A 21005-nucleotide genomic window follows, 5' to 3' on the forward strand; every position below is an offset into this window, starting at 1 on the left:
AAGGTACATTTTACTTAAATAGACATGATGTGTTTGTTGGTCAGCATCGATTCAACGGCCAAAGGGCCTGTTACAGTGCAGTATGAATTTGAATGCTGGATTGTCTTCAGTATCCTGGTCAGAATTGCTGTCTTTTGTCAAACCCATACTTAGAGATGAGCAGGTAGGGTAAAAGACTATTGATAAATTTATTTATTGATCGATTGATTTGATTGAGATACAGCACGGTTAGGCCCTTCCAGCCCTTTGAGCTGCAACACCCAGCAACCCCAGATTTAAACCTGGCCTAATCACGGGACCATTTACAATGACCAATTGACCTACCAACCAGTACACCTTTGGACTGTGGGGAGAAGTCAGAGCACCTGGAGGAAAGGAAACCCACAGAGTCAGGGGGAGAACGTACCAACTCCTCACAAACAGCGGCAGCATTAATTTGTATAATTAGTTGCTCCATATCATTCTATCAAGAGATAGAGTACAACACCGGAGAAATGGTGTGTGGTTAACATTACAGGAAGAACTTGATAACATTTTCCAACAGAAAGGCTTTTATTTGAAGAACTAGGTAGTTGGCAACTCCAGCCTACCCAGGATAACAAAAAATATGCATTTGGCTGAATAAATATAGCAGAAAAATAAACAGTATTTTCTGAAATTTGTATTGCCAACTTTGTAAGATCATGTTTTGTGTTTTAATGGTAAATTAGCTAAATAGCGTGGTTAAGCTTTATTTTCTGCTGGAATTTTCTTTGTGATATCAATCTACACAGTTTAATATACTTTTTGTGGATCATTGCTTTTAATGGTCATCCGATTAAGGCATTCAAAGATTTGCCAAAATCCCCATGCATTAACGTTTCTCATGTTTATTGGTGATACAGCAGTAATACACATTTAAACTCATTGAAATGTACAGTACTGCGCAAAAGTCTTGGGCACATATAAATATATTTTGCACAGTCATGTATATTTGTTAAAATAGGAATGTGGTTGGGAAACAGAAATAAGAATACTTAGCTTTGTATTAGCTCAGTTGTATGAAGACTTGGTAACAGGGAAGATATAATATACAGTACTGTGCAACAGTCTTGGGCACATAGCTTTACATATGTGCCTCGGACTTTTGCACAGTAATGTATAGAAATAATTTTAGATTAAGGTGATAAATCTATAAAATTGTATATCTTGTCAACTCAAGATGCTGTAAATGTGCCCCATGTAAGGAAAATAATTGTCCTTTCATTATATTTTGCATTTTAATTATGAGCAACATCTTAACCATACTGTTCATATTTCTCTCTTTCAGTAATATCTGGCTTTCGGGGAACAGTCCCTTATGGTTTACCATTGGAGGTGGGGGACACAGTTCAAATATTAGAAAAATGTGACGGTGAGTTTGCCAGTGGCACAAATTTATGGAGGTATTGAAACATCCTTAATTGAAACTTGTGAATTCTAATTGTATATTTGGGTTGATCAAGTAATGTTATATTTGGTAGAGCAGACACAGGGGAGCAAAAGCCTCACTCCTGCTTATATTTCTAATGTAGTTCTCTTAATTATTATAGAGTAGCAGTTGAGAGTTGCTGTTTCAGGCTGTTAACTCTGCAGCTGCAAAGCAAGTTTTGTTTTCAGTGTTGTCTCAAAGGCCTGTGAGCAGAAGCAATCAGTCAAAACTTGTGCAGGTGATTGATTTGATTGTGAGTGCAGACAGATTTGGATCTATGGCAGTTTCCAGCTCAATGCTTTATAAACCAGCACATTAAAACAAATTCCCTGAGCTGTCATGCTGCTGGATTAATTTGTACAGGTTTTGGGCAAACAGGAAAAGAAATACAGCCTGCTAATAATATTTTATTCAGAATCAGGTTTAATATCACTGGCATGTGACGTGAAATTTGTTAACTTAGCAGCAGAAGTTCAATGCAGTACATAATAGAGAAGAGAAAAAGAAATAAATAATAATAACAAATAAGTAAATCAATTACAGTATAAGTATATTGAATAGATTAAAAAATGTGCTAAAAACAAATACTGTATATTAAAAAGTGAAGTAGTGTCCAAAGATTCAATGTCCATTTAGGAATCGGATGGCAGAGGGCAAGAAGCTGTTCCTGAATCACTGAGTGTGTGCCTTCAGGCTTCTGTACCTCCTCCCTGATGGTAACAGTGAGAAAAGAGGATGCCCTGGGTGCTGGAGGTCCTTAATAACGGACGTTGCCTTTCTGAGACACCACTGTCCTGGGTACTTTGTAGGCTAGTACCCAAGATGGAACTGACTAAATTTGCAACCCTCTGCAGTTTCTTTCGATCCAGTGCAGTATCACTCCCTCATACCAGACAGTGATGCAGCCTGTCAGAATGCTCTCCATGGTACATCTATAGAAGTTTATGAGTGTTTTTGTTAACATGCCAAATTTCTTCAAACTTCCAATGAAGCATAGCCGCTGTCTTGCCTTCTTTATAACTACATTGGGATCTCTTCTGGGGAAGGTGGGACCTGTACAGATTGGATGGGTTGCACCTGACCTCGAAGGGGAGCAATATCCTTGCAGGTAGGAACTCAGCAGGTCGGGCAGCATCCGTGGAAAAGATCGGTCGACGTTACGGGCCGGAACCCTTCGTCAGGACTGCAGAGGGAAGGGGCAGAAGCCCTATAAAGAAGGTGGGGGGGGGGAGGGTAGGATGGAGAAGTCCTCCAGTGTGTTGTTAGTGTTGCTTTGACACCAGCATCTGCAGATTATTTTGTGTTGTCCTTGCAGGTAGGTTTGCTAGCATGGTTCGGGAGGGTTTAAACTCATTTGCAAGGGGGATGGGACCCAGAGCGATAGAGCAGTGAAAGAAGTGCGTGGAGTAAAGCCAGATCTAACATGCAGAGAGGCTTTGAGGAAAGAGAAGCAGAATAAATGGTGTAAAGACAGTAAGGTAGAAGGGCTGAAGTGTGTGTACCTCAGTGCAAGAAGCATCAGGAACAAAGGTGATGAACTGAGAGCTTGGATACATACATGGAATTATGATGTAGTGGCCATTACAGAGACTTGGCTGGCACCAGGGCAGGAATGGATTCTCAATATTCCTGGATTTCAGTGCTTTAAAAGAGATGGGGGGGGGGAAGGGGAGGAGGGGGGAACATTACTGGTCAGGGATACTGTTACAGCTACAGAAAGGGTGGGTAATATAGCAGGACCCTCTTTTGAGTCAGTATGGGTGGAAGTCAGGAACAGGAAGGGAGCAGTTACTCTATTGGGGGTATTCTATAGGCCCCCTGGTAGCAGCAGAGATACAGAGGAGCAGATTGGGAGACAGATTTTGGAAAGGTGCAAAAATAACAGGGTTGTTATCATGGGTGACTTTAACTTCCCTAATATTGATTGGCACCTGATTAGTTCCAAGGGTTTAGATGGGGCAGAGTTTGTTAAGTGTGTCCAGGACAGATTACTATCACAGTATGTGGACAGGCCGACTAGGGGGAATGCCATACTAGATCTCGAACTAGGTAATGAACTGGGTCAGCTCACAGATCTCTCAGTGGGTGAGCATCTGGGGGACAGTGACCACTGCTCCCTGGCCTTTAGCATTATCATGGAAAAGGATAGAATCAGAGAGGACAGGAAGATTTTTAATTGTGGAAGGGCAAATTATGAGGCTATAAGGCTAGAACTTGCGGGTGTGAATTGGGATGGTGTTTTTGCAGGGAAATGTACTATGGACATGTGGTCGATGTTTAGAGATCTCTTGCAGGATGTTAGGGATAAATTTGTCCCTGTGAGGAAGATAAAGAATGGTAGGGTGAAGGAACCATGAGTGACAAGTGAGGTGGAAAATCTAGACAGGTGGAAGAAGCAGCATACATGAGGTTTAGGAAGCAAGGATCAGATGGGTCTATTGAGGAGTATAGGGAAGCAAGAAAGGAGCTTAAGAAGGGGCTAAGAAGAGCAAGAAGGGGGCATGAGATGGCCTTGGCGAGTAGGGTAAAGGAAAACCCCAAGGCGTTCTTCAATTATATGAAGAACAAAAGGATGACAGGACTGAAGGTAGGACTGATTAGAGATAAAGGTGGGAAGATGTTCCTGGAGGCTGTGGAAGTGAGCGAGGTCCTCAATGAATACTTCTCTTCAGTATTCACCAATGAGAGGGAACTTGATGATGGTGAGGACAATATGAGTGAGGTTGACATTCTGGAGTATGTTGATATTAAGGGAGAGGAGGTGTTGGAGTTGTTAAAATACACTAGGACGGATAAGTCCCCGGGGCCTGACGGAATATTCCCCAGGTGAGGAATATTCTCCACGAGGCGAGGGAAGAGATTGCTGAGCCTCTGGCTAGGATCATTATGTCCTCTTTGTCCATGGGAAAGGTACCGGAGGATTGGAGGGAGGAGAATGTTGTCCCCTTGTTCAAAAAAGGTAGTAGGGATAGTCTGAGTAATTATAGACCATTGAGCCTTACATCTGTGGTGAGAAAGCAGTTGGAAAAGAGTCTTAGAGATTGGATCTATGGGCATTTAGAGAATCATGGTCTGATCAGGGACAATCAGCATGGCTTTGTGAAGGGCAGATCGTGTCTAACAAGCCTGATAGATTTCTTTGAGGAGGTGACCAGGCATATAAATGAGGGTAGTGCAGTGGATTTGATCTATATGGATTTTAGTAAGGCATTTGACAAGATTCCACACGGTAGGCTTATTCAGAAAGTCAGAAGGCATGGGATCCAGGGAAGTTTGGCCAGGTGAATTCAGAATTGGCTTGCCTGCAGAAGGCAGAGGGTGGTGGTGGAGGGAGTACATTCAGATTGGAGGATTGTGACTAGTGGTGTCCCACAAGGATCTGTTCTGAGACCTCTACTTAGAAGGGTGCGCTGGCAAGTTTGCAGACGACACAAAGGTTAGTAGTGTTGTAGATAGTGTAGAGGATTGTCGAAGATTGCAGAGAGACATTGATAGGATGCAGAAGTGGGCTGAGAAGTGGCAGATGGAGTTCAACCTGGAGAAGTGTGAGGTGGTACACTTTGGAAGGACAAAATCCAAGGCAGGGTACAAAGTAAATGGCAGGATACTTGGTAGTGCGGAGGAGCAGAGGGATCTTGGGGTACATGTCCACAGATCCCTGAAAGTTGCCTCATAGGTAGATAGGGTAGTTAAGAAAGCTTATGGAGTGTTAGCTTTCATAAGTCGAGGGATAGAGTTTAAGAGTTGCGATGTAATGATGCAGCTCTATAAAACTCTGGTTAGGCCACACTTGGAGTACTGTGTCCAGTTCTGGTTGGCTCACTATAGGAAGGATGTGGAAGCATTGGAAAGGGTACAGAGGAGACTTACCAGGATGCTGCCTGGTTTAGAGAGTATGCATTATGATCAGAGATTAAGGGAGCTAGGGCTTTACTCTTTGGAGAGAAGGAGGATGAGAGGAGACATGATAGAGGTGTACAAGATAATAAGAGGAATAGATAGAGTGGATAGCCAGCGCCTCTTCCCCAGGGCACCACTGCTCAATACAAGAGGACATGGCTTTAAGGTAAGGGGTGGGAAGTTCAAGGGGGATATTAGAGGAAGGTTTTTTACTCAGAGAGTGGTTGGTGTGTGGAATGCACTGCCTGAGTCAGCGGTGGAGGCAGACGCACTCGTGAAGTTTAAGAGACTACTAGACAGGTATATGGAGGAATTTAAGGTGGGGGGTTATATGGGAGGCAGGGTTTGAGGGTCGGCACAATACTGTGGGCCGAAGGGCCTGTAATGTGCTGTACTATTCTATGTTCTATGTACATCGATACATTGGGATCAGGTTAGATCCTCAGAGATCTTGACACCCAGGAACTTGAAATTGCTCTGTCCGCTTCTGATCCCTCTATGAGGATGGGTATATGTTCCTTCGTCTTACCCTTCCTGAAGTCCACAATCAGCTCTTTCATCTTACTGACACTGAGTGCCAGGTTGTTGCTGCGGCACCACTTTACTAGTTGGCATATCTCACTCCTGTACACCCTCTTGTCACCATCTGAGATTCTGCCAAGAATGCCTGTATCGTCAGCAAGTTCATAGATGGTATTTGAGCTATGCCTAGCTACACAGTCATGTGTGTATAGAGAGTAGAGCAGTGGACTAAGCAAACACCCCGAGGTGCGCCAGTGTTGATCGCAGCGAGGAGGATATGTTATCACCAATCTGCACAAATTGTGGTCTTCTGGTTAGGAAGTCAAGGATCCAATTGCAGAGGGAAGTACAGAGGCCCAGGTTCTTCAACTTCTCAATCAGGATTGTAGGAATGATGGTATTAACTGCTGAGCTATAGTCGATGAGCAGCGTCCTGACATAGGTGTTTGTGTTGTCCAGGTGGTCTAAGGCCGAGTGAAGAGCCATTGAGATTGTGTCTGCCATTGATCTATTGTAGCAATAGGCAAATTGCAGTGGGCTCAGGTCCTTGCTGAGGCAGGAGTTCAGTCTAGTCATGACCAACTTCTCAAAGCATCTCATTACTGTGGATGTGAGTGCTACTGGGTGATAGTAATTAAGATAGCTCACATTATTCTTCTTAGGCACTGGTATAATTGTTGCCTTTTGTGAAGCAAGTGGGAACATCTGCCGGTAGCAGTGACAGATTGAAAATATCCTTGAATACTCCAGCTTGTTAGTTGGCACAAGTTTTCAGTGCCTTACCAGGTATTCCGAGACCTTCCACCTTGCGAGGGTTCACCATCTTTAAAGACAGCCTAACATTGTCCTCTGAGACAGAGATCACAGGGTCATCAGGTGCAGTAGGGATCTTCACAGTAGTAGTTGTGTTCTCCCTTTCAAAGAGGGAATAGAAGGCATTAAGTTCATCTGGTAGTGAAGCATTGCTGCCATTCATGCTATTGGGTTTCGCTTTGCAGGAAGTAATGTCTTGCAAACCCTGCCAGAGTTGCCATGCATCTGATGTCACCTCCAACCTTGTTCAAAATTGTCTCGTTTCCCTTCAAATACCCCTCAGGAAATCATACCTGGTTTTCTGGTACAGACCTGGGTTGCCAGACTTGAATGCTACAGATCTAGCCTTTAGCAGACGACTTACCTCCTGAATCATCCACTGCTTTTGGTTTGGGAATATACAGTAAGTCTTTGTAGGCACACACTCATCCACACAGGTTTTAATGAAGTCAGTAGCAACTGCAGCATACTTAAACAACAGGAATTCTGCAGATGCTGGAAATTCAAGCAACATACATCAAAGTTGCTGGTGAACGCAGCAGGCCAAGCAGCATCTATAGGAAGAGGCGCAGTCGACGTTTCAGGCCGAGACCCTTCGTCAGGACTAACTGAAGGAAGAGTGAGTAAGGGATTTGAAAAGCCCTTTTCAAATCCCTTACTCACTCTTCCTTCAGTTAGTCCTGACGAAGGGTCTCGGCCTGAAACGTCGACTGCGCCTCTTCCTATAGATGCTGCTTGGCCTGCTGCGTTCACCAGCAACTTTGATGTATGTTGCAGCATACTTATCCAAGTTTGAAGATGAATCCCTGAATACAGTCCAGTCCACCAATTCAAAGCAGTCCTGTAGGCACTCCTGTGTTTCCCTTGTCCATACCTTCTTGCTCCTCACTACTGGTGCTGCAGTCTTCAGTCTCTGCCTATACTCAGGGAGTAGAAGTACAGCCAGGTGATCAGACTTCCCGAAGTGAGGGCGTGGAATAACATGGTAGGCATTCTTGATGGCTGTATAGCAATGGTCCAGTCTGTTGTTTCCTCTGGTATTGCAAGTGATCTGTTGATGGTAATTGCTTAGTGATATTTTATTTTCAGTCTGGCCTGGTTAAAATCTCCCAAAGCGATGGTGAAGGCATTGGGGTGCGCTGTTTCTTGCATGTTGATCTCATTGCTCAGATCATCTAAAACCTGCTTGACATTGGCCTGAGGTGGAATGTATACTGCTACCAAAATGACCCTGGAGAACTCCTGTGGCAGGTAAAAAGGATGGCACTTAGCTGCTAGATATTCCAGGTCTGGTGAGCAGAATTGGGACAGCACTGATATATTTGTGCAGCAAGAAGAGTTGATCATGAGGTATACTCCTCCACCTCTGCTTTTGAGAGACTCTGTAGATCTATCCTGACAGTGTATAGTAAACCAGTCGATCTGAATCGCTGCATCCAGTACGGAAGGATTCTCTGAAACAAAGGACACACGCAGTCATAATGTCTCTCTGATTCAGCACCCTAGCTCTGAGATCTTCCATTTTATTCACCAGAGACTGCACGTTTGCCAGCAAGGTAGTCGGTATAGTGTGTTTAAAAACCCCTTGTGTGATGGGGTTATGTTACACTAAACAAATTAAATTGATTTTTCCATGTTTTTAGTACTTGTTCTAGACTGCGCTGATTTATTGTAAATGCAAACTGCATTTGTCTGTGTATGTTATTTTTACTCTAACTTCTACAGCCTCTGTTTCAGTTGTCTTGTGGGAAGGACGAGGCAGAGTATGGAGACAGGGTGCCTTTTCACAGTGAGCCAAGTTAGCTGAAAACTTGTTTCCAGTGATTGATAAAGCTCAACCCTTGACAGGCAGTAGTTTTATTAGAAGAGGTTGAAGAACATTTTGCTTGCCTGTCTTCGATGAGGGAGAAAAAGGGCAATTTGAAATACATCAACAGCTAGAAAATTGACACACATAAAAGTTGCTGGTGAACACAGCAGGCCAGGCAGCATCTATAGGAAATGAATGGTTTCATTTCCTATAGATGCTGCCTGGCCTGCTGCGTTCACCAGCAATTTTTATGTGTGTTGCTTGAAATTCTACCATCTGCAGATTTCCTCGTGTTTGAGCTAGGAAATTGAGTCTGTGCACTCTGAACCAATGGAGTTTTTTTTTCATAGCCTCCTTTTGTGTCCTCATGTAAGGCTCTGTGAGCATGTGTGTAGATGGCTGGAAGTAACATCACCCAGCTGTTGAATCGGGCCACAACCATCATCACCTGCTGGGCTGGACACAACCGTCCATCACAGGCGAAACCCTCCCCACCATTGAACTTGTCTACAAGGTGCACTGCTACGAGAAAGCAGCATCCATCATAAAGGACCTCCACCATCCACTTCGTGCTCATTTTGCTGGTGCCATTGGGAAGAAGGTACAGGAGCTTTGGGTCTCATACCACTAGAATCAGGAACAGTTATTAAACTTCAACCATCAGGCTCCTGAATCAGTGTGGATAACTTCACTTACCTCAACTCTGAACTGATTCCATAACCACTGGACTCACTTTGAAGGACCCCACAACTCATGTTCGCAGTATTATTTATTTACTGATATACATTTTTTTTTGCATAGTTTGTCTTTCTGCACACTGGTTGTTCATCAGTCCTTGCTTGAGGGTAGTTTTTTTCATTGATTCCGTTGTATTTCTCTGTTGTACTTTGAATGCCTGCAAGTAAATGAATCACAAGGTAGTATCTAGTGACATATACGTACTTTAAATTTACTTTGAACAAAACAAAAAAAAACAGGACAGGCATCCTAGTGGATGCCATGTACATGTATGGATATCATGTGCATTACTTGACAGGTCCTTAGAAGATGTAGGAAGAAAATTCTTTGGCAAGTCCCTGATTTTATTTAAGTTTCATTTATTTTTTCCGTAGATATTCCATCACAAAGTGTATTTAATTACTGCGTTCTGGTATTAAATTTCTAGTGTATTATACTTTTGCTGAGAACATCTGGCTCAAATGGGGTAGCTGGCCAAGTACTTAAGACCCGTACTGATCATCTGGCTGCAGTGTTCACCAATATCTTTAACCTCTCGCTTTGGCAGTCTGAGGTGCCCACCTGGTTCAAGCAAGCTTCATTTATACCAGTGCTTAGGAAGAACGTGGTAACCTGCTTCAACTATTGTCCAGTAGCACTCGTATTCACTGTGATGAAATGCTTTGAGAAGTTGGTGATGCAACGTTTCAACTCCTGCCTGAGGAGCAACTTGGATCTGCTCCGATTTGCCTACCATCACAACAGGTCCATAGCAGATGCCATTTCATTGGCTCTTCACTCAACCGTGGAACATCTGGACGGTGAAGATACATATATCAGGATGCTCTTCATTGACTAACACTCGGTATTCAGTACTATCATCCCCTCAGAATGAATCAATAAGCTTCAAGCTCTTGGCCTCAATACCTCTTTGTGCAATTGGATCCATTATTTCCTCACTTGCAAACTCCAGTCAGTTTGGATTGCCAACAACACCACCACCACATTCTCCCTCAGCACTGGTGCACCAGGAGGCAGTATGCTTAGTCCCTTGCTCTACTCACTTTATACTTATGACTATGAGGTTAAGCACAGCTCCAATGCTGTATTTAAGTTTGCTCACGACACCACTGTTGTTGGCCAAATCTAAGGTGGTGATGAATCAGCATTTAGGAAGAAGATTGAAAATCTGGTTAAGTGGTGCCACAATAACAACCTCTTTCTCATTGTCAGCAAGACCGAGGAGGTAATTATTTACTTCAGGAGGACCAAACCAGAAGTCCATGAGCCAGTGCTCATTGGAAGATCAGAGGTGCAGAGGGTCAGTAACTTTAAATGCCTCACTGTTATCATTTTAGGGGATCTGTCCTGGGTCCAGCAAGCAAGTACAGTTACAAAGAAAGCATGCCAGCACCTCTACTTCCTTAGGAGTTTATGAAGATTCAGCATGACATGTAAAACTTTTACAAACTTCTATAGATGTGTGGAGGAGAGTATATTGACTGGCTGCGTCACAGCCTGGTATGGAAACACCAATGCCCTTGAACGTAAAATCCTACAAAAAGTACTGGATATGGCCCATTCCATCATAGGTAAAGACCTCCCTAACATTGAGCACATCTACATGAGTGCTACCTCAAAAAAGCAGCATCCATCATCAGGGATCTCCACCACTCAGGCCATGGTGTGTTCTCACTGATGCCATCAGGAAGAAGGTACAGGAGCCTCAGGGCTCACAGCAGGAATGGTTCTCCCTCAGCCTTCAGGCTCCTGAGCTAGAGGGGATAACTTCACTCAACTTCACTTGCCCCATCACTGAAATAGTCCCACAACCTATGGGCTCAGTTCAAGGACTCTTCATCTCATGCTCTCGATATTTATTGCTAACTTATTATTTCTTTTATATTTGTACAGTCTGTTGTCTTTTGCGCATTAGTTATTTATCCGTCTTGTTGAGTGTGATCTTTCATTGATTCTATTATGTTTGTTGCGTTTACTGAGTATGCCCACAAGAAATCAAATCTCAAGGCTGTATATGGTGGCATACTGTGTGTGTGTGTATGTATGTGTGTATATATATATATATATATATATATATATATAATACGTGTGTGTGTGTGTATATATATTTGAAGATGCAAGCATTTTGGAGGATAGTGTAATAAGAGTTGAAATAAATGTGCATCAAGGAATGCCAAAGAACATGGGCTAAAGAGTTTTCTTTCCCCACAGCACTGCTCGGTGTATAGAATAAACAACTTTCTCATACATTCAAATGTACAAAATAATACCATGAGTTTTAATTTCTCCATTGCATGCAATCAACAAATCAGGTGCACATGGCACTGAATCTGAGAAGAGTTTTTTTTCTTGTGCTTGTACTTCACCTTTTTAAGAGAAATCTCTGAATTAAGCATAACTTTGTTCAATTTGATTAATGAAGGTAGACAAAAAACACTCAAAATATGCATTAATTGCATTGTAAATGTGAATAACTTAAATATTTTTAAAAATGTAAACACTTTTGCTGAATTGTTGCTGTATTTTTAATATGGTATAGCAATGCATATATATGTTCTAAAACTTTTAAAAAGATCCTTTACCTAATACTTCAATCAAATATGCAGCAGATTTAAAAAAAAATTCAACTGAAGTGCACAAATAAAGAAAATATATCAGCACAAACTCGTATGGGGTTTCCCCAGGTGCTCTGCTCTCTTCCTGATTCCTAAAGACCTGTTGGCTGGACTAGTTCATTGATGTGAATTGCTCCTTGTGTGTGGCATGGGGAAGGAGAGGTAGGGAGAGAGCTAATGAGATTTGAGAGAAAATAGATTACAGGGAAATAAGTAGGGAGGATGGAATTGATGAAATGAGTCAGCATGGACTGATGTTGAAATATGAAAAATGTATTAAATCATGTAGTTTAAAAGGTCTGTGCCTGAAATTTCATGATAATTTGAAGTTTGGCTACTTGTAATCACACTGTACTGAAGAAATATTGCAGCATTTTAAAACTTCCCAGTTCAGGTATTTTGTTTGGCATTTCAGTGCTGCTTCAAAATATGATTCAAGGAGTAATATACACCACCTCAGAAGGCTTGGTATCACTACGACGATCCAGGGAATTTTGATCCATATGCAAGAACAAAGGGTGTCCTTGCCTATTGAACCTCCATGCTCCGTCTTTGGAATGTGGAGTTTGAAAAGGCTTTGTGTTATCCTGTTACAACAAATCATGGATCAGAATCCCTGAATCATCTTGATGTTTTGCCATAGCATATTGTAGAAGTGCCACTTATTAGTGCCTCAGCTAAGGCAATAGGGCATTTGCTTTTCAAATGATTATTTGCAAATACCTGTGTATCTCCACAACCTGTCAGAGGGATCATAAATTTAGCACAAAGTTTTGAGATAGAACAATAAATGAAATAGATGAGCATAATGTTCAGGAATGAAAATAGAGAGGCATAGGACTGGGTGAGGGAAAGAAAAGGGAGAAATTAATACAGTACTTGGGAACACGAGAAAATCTGCAGGTGCCGGAAATCCAAAGCAACACACACAAAATGATGGAGGAACTCAGCAGGCCATGCAGCATCTATGGAAAAGAGTAAACAGTTGACATTTCGGGCCAAGACCCTTCATCAGCCCAGCATTTTGTCTGTTTTGCAATTAATATTTGGATTATTTTTCACTTTCATATGATCAACAATTAAAGTGAAAACATGAGGCTACATTAGGACAAGCTAATTTTCAGTACCAGCGTGGTTCATAGGCAGTAATTAACATTTAGCACATAATAAAAAGAATCACTGCTAGCTAATCCAGGATTAATTAATTATGGCTGTGAAGTTCCTTCTTGTATCGTTCCAGCTCTGCTCGAACACTGTGTTCAGTTGATATCTACTGTGCAAGGAAAGCAACTTCATGCCCCATGCGATGAATTTCAATGAGCCAGACAATGAGTCGCTGTGTTCAGAAAGCTAACAATGAATCCACATAGGTCACACTATACAACAACATTTCATCTGCAGTATTTACTTGCAAATGTCCCATGACTGAAGCTGCTCGAAATAAGTGCGCAAATAATGAGGTTAATAGCAAAGACCATTGTCATTGTGGGCAAATTAGTGGATAATCATAATCACAAGAGATTCTGCAGATGCTGGAAATCTTGAGCAACTCCCACAAAATACGAGAGGAACTCATCAAGTCAGGCAGCATCTGAGAATGTGAATAATCAGTTGACATTTTGGGCCAAAACCCTTCAGGACAAATGGCTGGTATTTGCAAGGAACGCTATTGGGCAGTTTTTAAGCACTTGAAATTCTACACAGCCATGGATTCCCGAGAGAACAGTGATATAAAATTGCTGGTCACATTTTCTACTGATTTTCCATCAACTGTATTCCAGTCTTTAATTTAAAAAAAACACTTCACTTTTGAATTTTCTGTTTTATTCTTAGGTTGGTACAGAGGATTTGTTTTAAGAAATCCAAGCACGAAGGTACAGTATATACATCTACACAATATAATTTTGCACTTAAATTATGGAACTTTGTGAATTCTTTTCAAGAGTAAATGTGCTTAAGTTACTAGTTTGTTGTAAAATGTTAAGATACCCTACAGCATGTCCCGGATAAATTGTCATGCTTTATTTCTGCTGTCCCTTCATGTTAAAGAATCCATTAATACCCGCATTTGTTCAGAGGGTTGCAAATATTTTATTTAAGCCATAATGACTTTTTATTTGGGCTTTCTTAAAGCTTGCATTGTAGGATTTTGATTGCTTACTGCTTCTTGCTTTAAGTGCAATATGATTGGAAAATCACCAATTCCTTGTGAACTCTTGACATCCATTTTTACCTTGCTAGCATCTCTCCAGATCCCTTCACTCTAAGTTGCCCGTTGGCTCATCTGACATTCAAAGCATAAAATTCCTCCATCTGAGCTTAAGGGCAGAGATATTATTTTTGGCTCCCAGTGCAAACTCAGTCTTTGTTACTGACTTTGGTCCTTAAAGACATTCATTAAAACCAACCCATTGACCAAACCTTTGGGTTTGAGAATTGCCCATTTCTCAATACCTGGCAATATTTCTGTGTGATGTCTGTGTCTAAGTTTGTTTAATGTAAAATTCCTTTGTTTTATTTAAAGTACCTTGAAAAATCTACAAAAATGCAAATTGTTATATATGGTGCTTTGTTTTGGGGTATATTTAGAGTATGTGTTTTGCACTGTTATACAGAATGTAATTTTTAAGCAACATGGGTAGCTTGAAAAATTAATATTTTTCTCATTCTTAAAGGGAATTTTCCCCGCTGCCTATATTCACTTGAAAAATGCAAATGTCAAAAACAAAGGGTAAGTTCAGCAATTCTAAAGTGTGAAGGAAAGAACTGTTCACTGGCTTAATTTTCTAAATGGGTTTGGGAATATTCATATTATGATTTGCACAGTTATTAAACCGAATTGCTACTGTAATTACCCTATCATGGTATCAAGCTGCTGGCAGGAAGATATAATTAAGCTTAACTGAAGAAAATATCCTTCATAATCTGTAATTGTTCTCCAGTCATGATCAAATTGGCTGCTTACTGAAGACTGTCGTGATTTGCAATTTATGATTAATTGCTATGTAGTGCTGGAAGTACTTCCTGGTTTATAGAGTTATTAGAGTGGGGAAATATAACTACATGCATTTCCCTGTAAATGAAAAAGTATCTATAGTTGACAATTATAATTTAATGATTCTTTGGCTAGCTTGGTTGCACTTAAAGTTTGAAATATAACCGTGTGCATGTGTGTGAGAGAAGTTACTATTATATACCCTCAGTCCATCTCTGCCACAACCTTGGAGATGTGTGGAAGCTCGGAGTAAATAATAGTTCTTGCCAAATCAAGACATTAATTCCAATTCCACCACTGCCAGATTGCCTTTTTGCATTACATATATGAAAAGTTGCTTATTTTCAAACTGAAGTATCGTGTTAATTATCCACCTGTACCTTGTATGTATGAATCTAACTGGAAATGGTATTAGATTAAACTGCCTTGGATTTGTGCTCAAGGAAGAGTATGCATTGGACATCGGGTATGGCTCTCAGTAAGTCCACAGGTTTCACTCCAGTATCAGGACAATAAAATTTTGAAATGTTATTTTCTTTATTACTGCAATTTAAAACAAAAAATACCCATTACTAAATATGTAGGTTACAATTACTGTAAGGATATCTTATTTTAAAAGATAAAAGCATTTTAAGCACAACAAATAAAGATATTTAATTGCTGAAGTTTTTCAAGAAAATTGTGCAGTTGTGCTTGAGAATCATTCAAATCTGCAGACACATGGAGAGGAGATTATTTTTGCCCATTACTTTCATAAGGAAGATAAATATTTCAGTCATTCTGCACAAAAAAGTGAAATAGCCCAGTCCTTCTGTAACTTAATGTAGATCGGCAACCTTCAATTTATGACAGATCTGTTCTCTTTACAATCACAGGCAATTTGAAACAATCATTCCAACAGAAGACACAGTCATCACAGAAATGACAGGAACTTTACGAGAATGGGGGATAATGTGGAAACAGCTTTATGTGGTAACAATTTTCTTTTTTATATCTTAGAAGTATATATCCTGAAATATACTTTGATAACTCCCTCCTCTGACCTCTTCATCAGTGTAATAGTTGCCAGAATTCCAACAGTGGAGAACTAGTGCAGGACCTGAGGAAATTCATTGTATTTCTACTACAGAGAAATATGCTGGGATTCTCAGTGTATCCGCAAGCCTTGCTAGTGTTTAACAACGGGTTGGACATTTTAATATTAGATGGCATATTCACATTCCTCTCATGCGTGAACATTTTTGAGACTTGCATAATCTTTAAGCGGACCTTAACCTGACAGCAGTGGAAACAGTGGTGCAGATTTTATTGATCCCCCCCGCCCCCCCCCAGTTGTTAGTTGGCTCAATAGTTAAATATATAATTAGCTCTGATTTGCATCCATTATGTTTTTTTTTGTCTGTACTTCTTCATACTGTCATTTAACTTGCTGTCCTACTTTTGATTTTACATTCTTGAAATTAATCCTGGAGAGTATTGATTCATAATATTTCCTGTGTGCCAAAAGTCCTTCTGAAGGTAACCTTGCAAGAAACTTTGCCCGTTTCTGAATTTTAATAATAATGTTACTGAGTTATTACCATAATGTCAATTGTTTCAGACACCAAAGGGTGTTCAAAATGAAGCCCTCAATTTTCCTTTTCACCTTGATGCTTCAAGCTTTGTAATGCATCAGAATGAGGGGAAAACACCTGGAAGTTTAGGGTCTCAAAGTTTGCTGCTCTCTCTGTAATATATTTATGTACTTATTGAGATACAGTGAGGAACAGGCCCTTCGGGCCCTTTGAGCCTTGCCACCTAGCAACTCCCCCACAATTTAACCATAGCCTAATCATGGGACAATTTACAATGACTAACTGGTATGTCTTTGTGCTGTGGGAGGAAATGAGAGTACCTGGAGGAAACCCACATGGTCATGGAGAGAACATACAAACACCTTACAAGCAGCTGTGGAAAAGGAAAAAATTTAAAACAATGTCATGAGTAGTAAGCATAATCACAATATAGACTGTAGCTTTTATAAGGTAAAAATACAATCTAACTCCCATCTGTCCATACCTTGAAGGGTGGCTAAAGCTACTGGGGTAGGAGCATTCCTCAGCTGACTGTTGAGGTGAATATTTGTCTTCTATTTAAGGCAAACCACAATTATTGCTTGTTTTTCTTAACCTATTCAACATTGTGAGATCTAAATTCGGTATGATCCTGAAGTAGCATTTAAAACATAATCAGATTAAATAAGCACATATTCAAGGAATAAAGCTATTGCATAATCTATTGTTTTATTTTTCATTTTGAGTCTGGTGTGAATGGAGTATTATTCAACACCTAAAATATTCTCTTATTAAGCTTGTATCTGCAAAGCAAGTATTCTATTATATGAAATGGAAAGACATTGAAAGTAAAGACTGCAATCCGGCAAAGAATGTTTAGACGACTTGGCATCATGAACCATCTCATTGAAGTTTTCCCAGCATCCTTGCACAATCATTAATGCTCAAGTTCAGTTAGTGAGAAGGGAAGATTGTTCAGGTCAACTGGGTCACCTTGTGACCAGCAACTGGTTGTCAAGCAAAGCCTGTAAACAGACCATCAGCTTTCTAGCCAGAAGGTAGCATGTGTGCGGAAAATTAAATTGCAAGACAGCATGGAAAATCTGTTTAAACAAAAAGGATGGAAGGTAAACAAAGGATAATTCATTGCTTTCACTTCCTGTGCTGTGTCAATTGTGAATTATTTTTTGCTGAGGGTTCTTTCAAATAATGCTGCCGAATCATTTGCTTCCAATGAAGGGATTAAAATGCATTAGTCTCAGCTATTAAAGTGAGTAAACGTAGACGGTCAGAACACTAATATTGTCCAGCACCTGAAATAGAGATTGTACTGTATGTCACAGACTAATCCAAGGAAATAATTTTCAAATTAGATGCACACATTGAATCCAAAAGTGTTCAAAATGGCTACTCCCAACTTGCATTGATTTATACCCAGTATTTACAGTCTACAGCTGCTGGAAATCAGAACTCTCTATCAATCTGGTAGATTGATTAAAAACAATTGGTTCTGAAGGCTTGTTTCCATCACAAAATATAGTCCCTGGCTCCATTCTGAAATAAAATACCATGTAGAATTTTCAGCGACTGCCCTACCTTCTAAAGAAATTTCTTATTTAAATTCACGCCCCACATCCCCATGGAAACATGGCATTTCGGGTCAGGAGGACTCTGGAGAAACGCCTCAGCTACCATCTGCTACAGGCTCAGTGAGTATTTCAGTTGATCAAAAAGGATTGACAACATTTTTATTAAAGGATGCTGATCCAAAGCTACCAGTTGTTTTCTTGCTCAGTACCAGCCAAATGTGAAGCTTAATGGATTTGCTATCAGGTCAAATGAGGAACAACAGAAGACTCTGGCACCCAAAACCTGGAGATTTTAATTTGTGGGGCAGGTGCTGGAGCTGCCAAGCTGCAAAATGTAATTAATTTTTAAAATTTTCTTGCTAAATTTGAAGTTATTAAAAAAAATCTTTCTGCAATTCATTCCTCTATCCTTTTCTCTTCTCAACTCACCTCCCACATAATGGTCAATTTTCCCAAATTTCCTTTCCTCACAGGCCCCACTCCATACCTCCTACTGACTGGACTGTGCTGCTTGTGGCAGGCATTGATTTTGTAAGATCAGATATTTCCACCCTAATGTAGCACAATTTGATGCCTTAGGGCAGCGTCGGATCAGAGCCAGGGACAGTGATGTGGGCTGAATTCAAAAGCGGAGCAGGATGTGTCCTTTAGCAGGGTGGGAGCATATAGAAAATGGTTTTCCAGTGACCTTGATTATAATCAAATGAAATTACGTGGAATCCTATTCAGTCCAATATCCAGTTCCTGCAGCAAGAAGACCTGCACTATCAACAACTTTGTGTTTTCAGAGAAGTCCTTGGCCGTGCATCATATTTGTTCTCCATTGAATGTGTATGTATTTTGCAAGTGACTTCAGTAAAGAAAATTTGAAATGGAAAACCTGATCACCAACAGCATTGATTAATATGACAGTTTTAAATAAAAGGAATACTGCTACATTCCAGAAAAGAGCAAGAAAAGAAAATGGTGTTAAAGATTTGTAGAGTAAATTTTTGTGATATGCAGATTGGGCAGTATTCATAACAACATTGATGAGACGTGCCTGAATTCAGATCCACTTCATGACTGCCATGAAAGTATACGCATTTCAAATTAATGAATTAATTATTTCTCTCATGTCTTCGCTATCCTGAGGACACTTTGGGTATTTTATTAAATTTTAGTTTGTTTTTCTCTCCGGGGCATTTAGTTTGAATTCAGAACAAACGTGATGTACGGCTAAGAATCTTTCCAAACACTCCAAGGCCATTTACCTAAATGTTTCTGCATTATTGAATCAGGAGGTTTTTCGTAATAGGCCAATTTATATGTTCACTTTTGTGAGAAAATTAAATATTTTGAACACTTGATTTCCATAAGTTTCTCCCCACCCCCGCAACATAAATGCCTGTCTTTCAATCTCATGAAGATGTTTGGTTACCATTTTCAATTCTGCCTGTATGTATTCAGCTTTATTTTGATTGTAAGTGCAGCTCAACATCCTCTTTGTGTGTTGGTAGATCTTTCTGTATCGACCATGATGACAGTCCACGTTTTTGAAGTCAACTACTTTTTAAAAGGATGTCATTTCCGCAAAGCATACTTTATCTCATTTTTTTTTTCCTTTTCTGACAGAAGAATGAAGGGGATTTGTTCCACCGACTGTGGCATGTGATGAACGAACTGCTTGATCTCCGTAGGCAGGTCCTTGTGGGGCATCTAACCCATGATCGGATCAAAGATGTAAAACGGCATATTACAGCTCGCCTGGATTGGGGAAATGAGTAAGCACTACCTAATGATTATGGTGCTATATAATATTTAACGTTTAATCTAATTTCACAATGATGTTCCACAGCAGCCAATAATGTAATGTGGAAGCACAAACAGGAAAGTAATATTCTAATATCGGTGTCATGCTGAAATGTTAATGCTTAGCATAGTCGATTATAATTGAACCATAACATAAATATTAAATGAATAAAATTGTGGGTGAGAGGGGATGTGGGGTGGGGTGACATCAGGCCAAGTAGTTTTGGAAATCAGTAAATGAAATTGCTTATAATATATCTACATTAAAAGGATATTTAAAATCAAACACATTTTACTTATTTGTATGTTTATTATATGAAGTGAAAGCTCTAAAATTGCTAAGGATAAAGACACGTTTGAGAGTAGCTGTGTTTTTTGCACTGGCAAATTCCTACAGATGTACCATGGAGAGCATTCTAACTGGCTGCATCGCCATCTGGTATGGGGTGGGGGGGGGGCACTGCACAGGATCAAAATAAGCTGCAGAGAGTTGTAAACTTAGTCGTCTCCATGATGGGCACTAGCCTCCATAATATCCAGGAATCATCAAGGAGAGATGCCTCAAAAAGGCAGCATCCTACATTAAGGACCCCTATCACCCAGGTCATGCCTTGTTCTCATTGCTACCATCAGGGAGCAGGTACAGGAGCCTGAAGGCGCACTCTCACCAATTCAGGACCAGCTTCTTCCTCTCTGCCATCCGATTTCTGAATGGACATTGAACCCATGAACACTACCTCACTACTTTTTTACAGATTTCTATTTTTGCACTACTTAGTTAATTTAACTATTTAATATATACTACTATAATTCACTTTTTTCTCTATTATTATGTATTACATTATATTGCTGCTGCAAAGACAACAAATTTTACTACATATCGCGGAGATATAAAACCTGATTCTAGTTCTGGAAGGTAAATGGGTCATTGACTTTCTTCAGTGTATTTTCTGTTGTGTTTTAACTTTGGGAAATCTGTGTTTAAGTGAACTTCCTGTTGCATTTATCTTCAAGATGGGTCATGAAGTGTTAGCAGTCCTGAGAAAATTTCTGGAGCTGGTTTTTTTGTAACTCTTTTGCGAAGTATCCCCAATTCTTTTCATGCGTCTAACATTTTACACCATCTAATGTGGCTGCCCCTCCAGCCAGCTTGCTGTATGCCCAATTAATTTACATGCAATTAAAATGCCACTTCTGGTGTAAGTGACATCTGGGTAATGGAAAGAATG

General features: G+C 40.3%; 1 protein-coding gene across 6 annotated transcripts in view; it reads left to right on the plus strand.

Annotated features, from left to right (window-relative positions):
* Positions 1 to 21005, plus strand: part of dock4 (dedicator of cytokinesis 4) — a 366243-nt gene that overhangs the window by 78909 nt on the left and 266329 nt on the right. For all 6 annotated transcript variants that reach the window (XM_063057889.1, XM_063057890.1, XM_063057892.1 and 3 more), the window contains exons 2-6: positions 1310 to 1393; positions 13682 to 13722; positions 14524 to 14579; positions 15719 to 15815; positions 19600 to 19748. In XM_063057889.1, the coding sequence (XP_062913959.1) occupies positions 1310 to 1393; positions 13682 to 13722; positions 14524 to 14579; positions 15719 to 15815; positions 19600 to 19748 (427 nt within the window). The remainder of the gene's footprint in view (positions 1 to 1309; positions 1394 to 13681; positions 13723 to 14523; positions 14580 to 15718; positions 15816 to 19599; positions 19749 to 21005) is intronic.

This window comes from Mobula hypostoma, chromosome 9, assembly GCF_963921235.1.
Source record: "Mobula hypostoma chromosome 9, sMobHyp1.1, whole genome shotgun sequence".
In the NCBI taxonomy this organism is placed as follows: Eukaryota; Metazoa; Chordata; class Chondrichthyes; order Myliobatiformes; family Myliobatidae; genus Mobula; species Mobula hypostoma.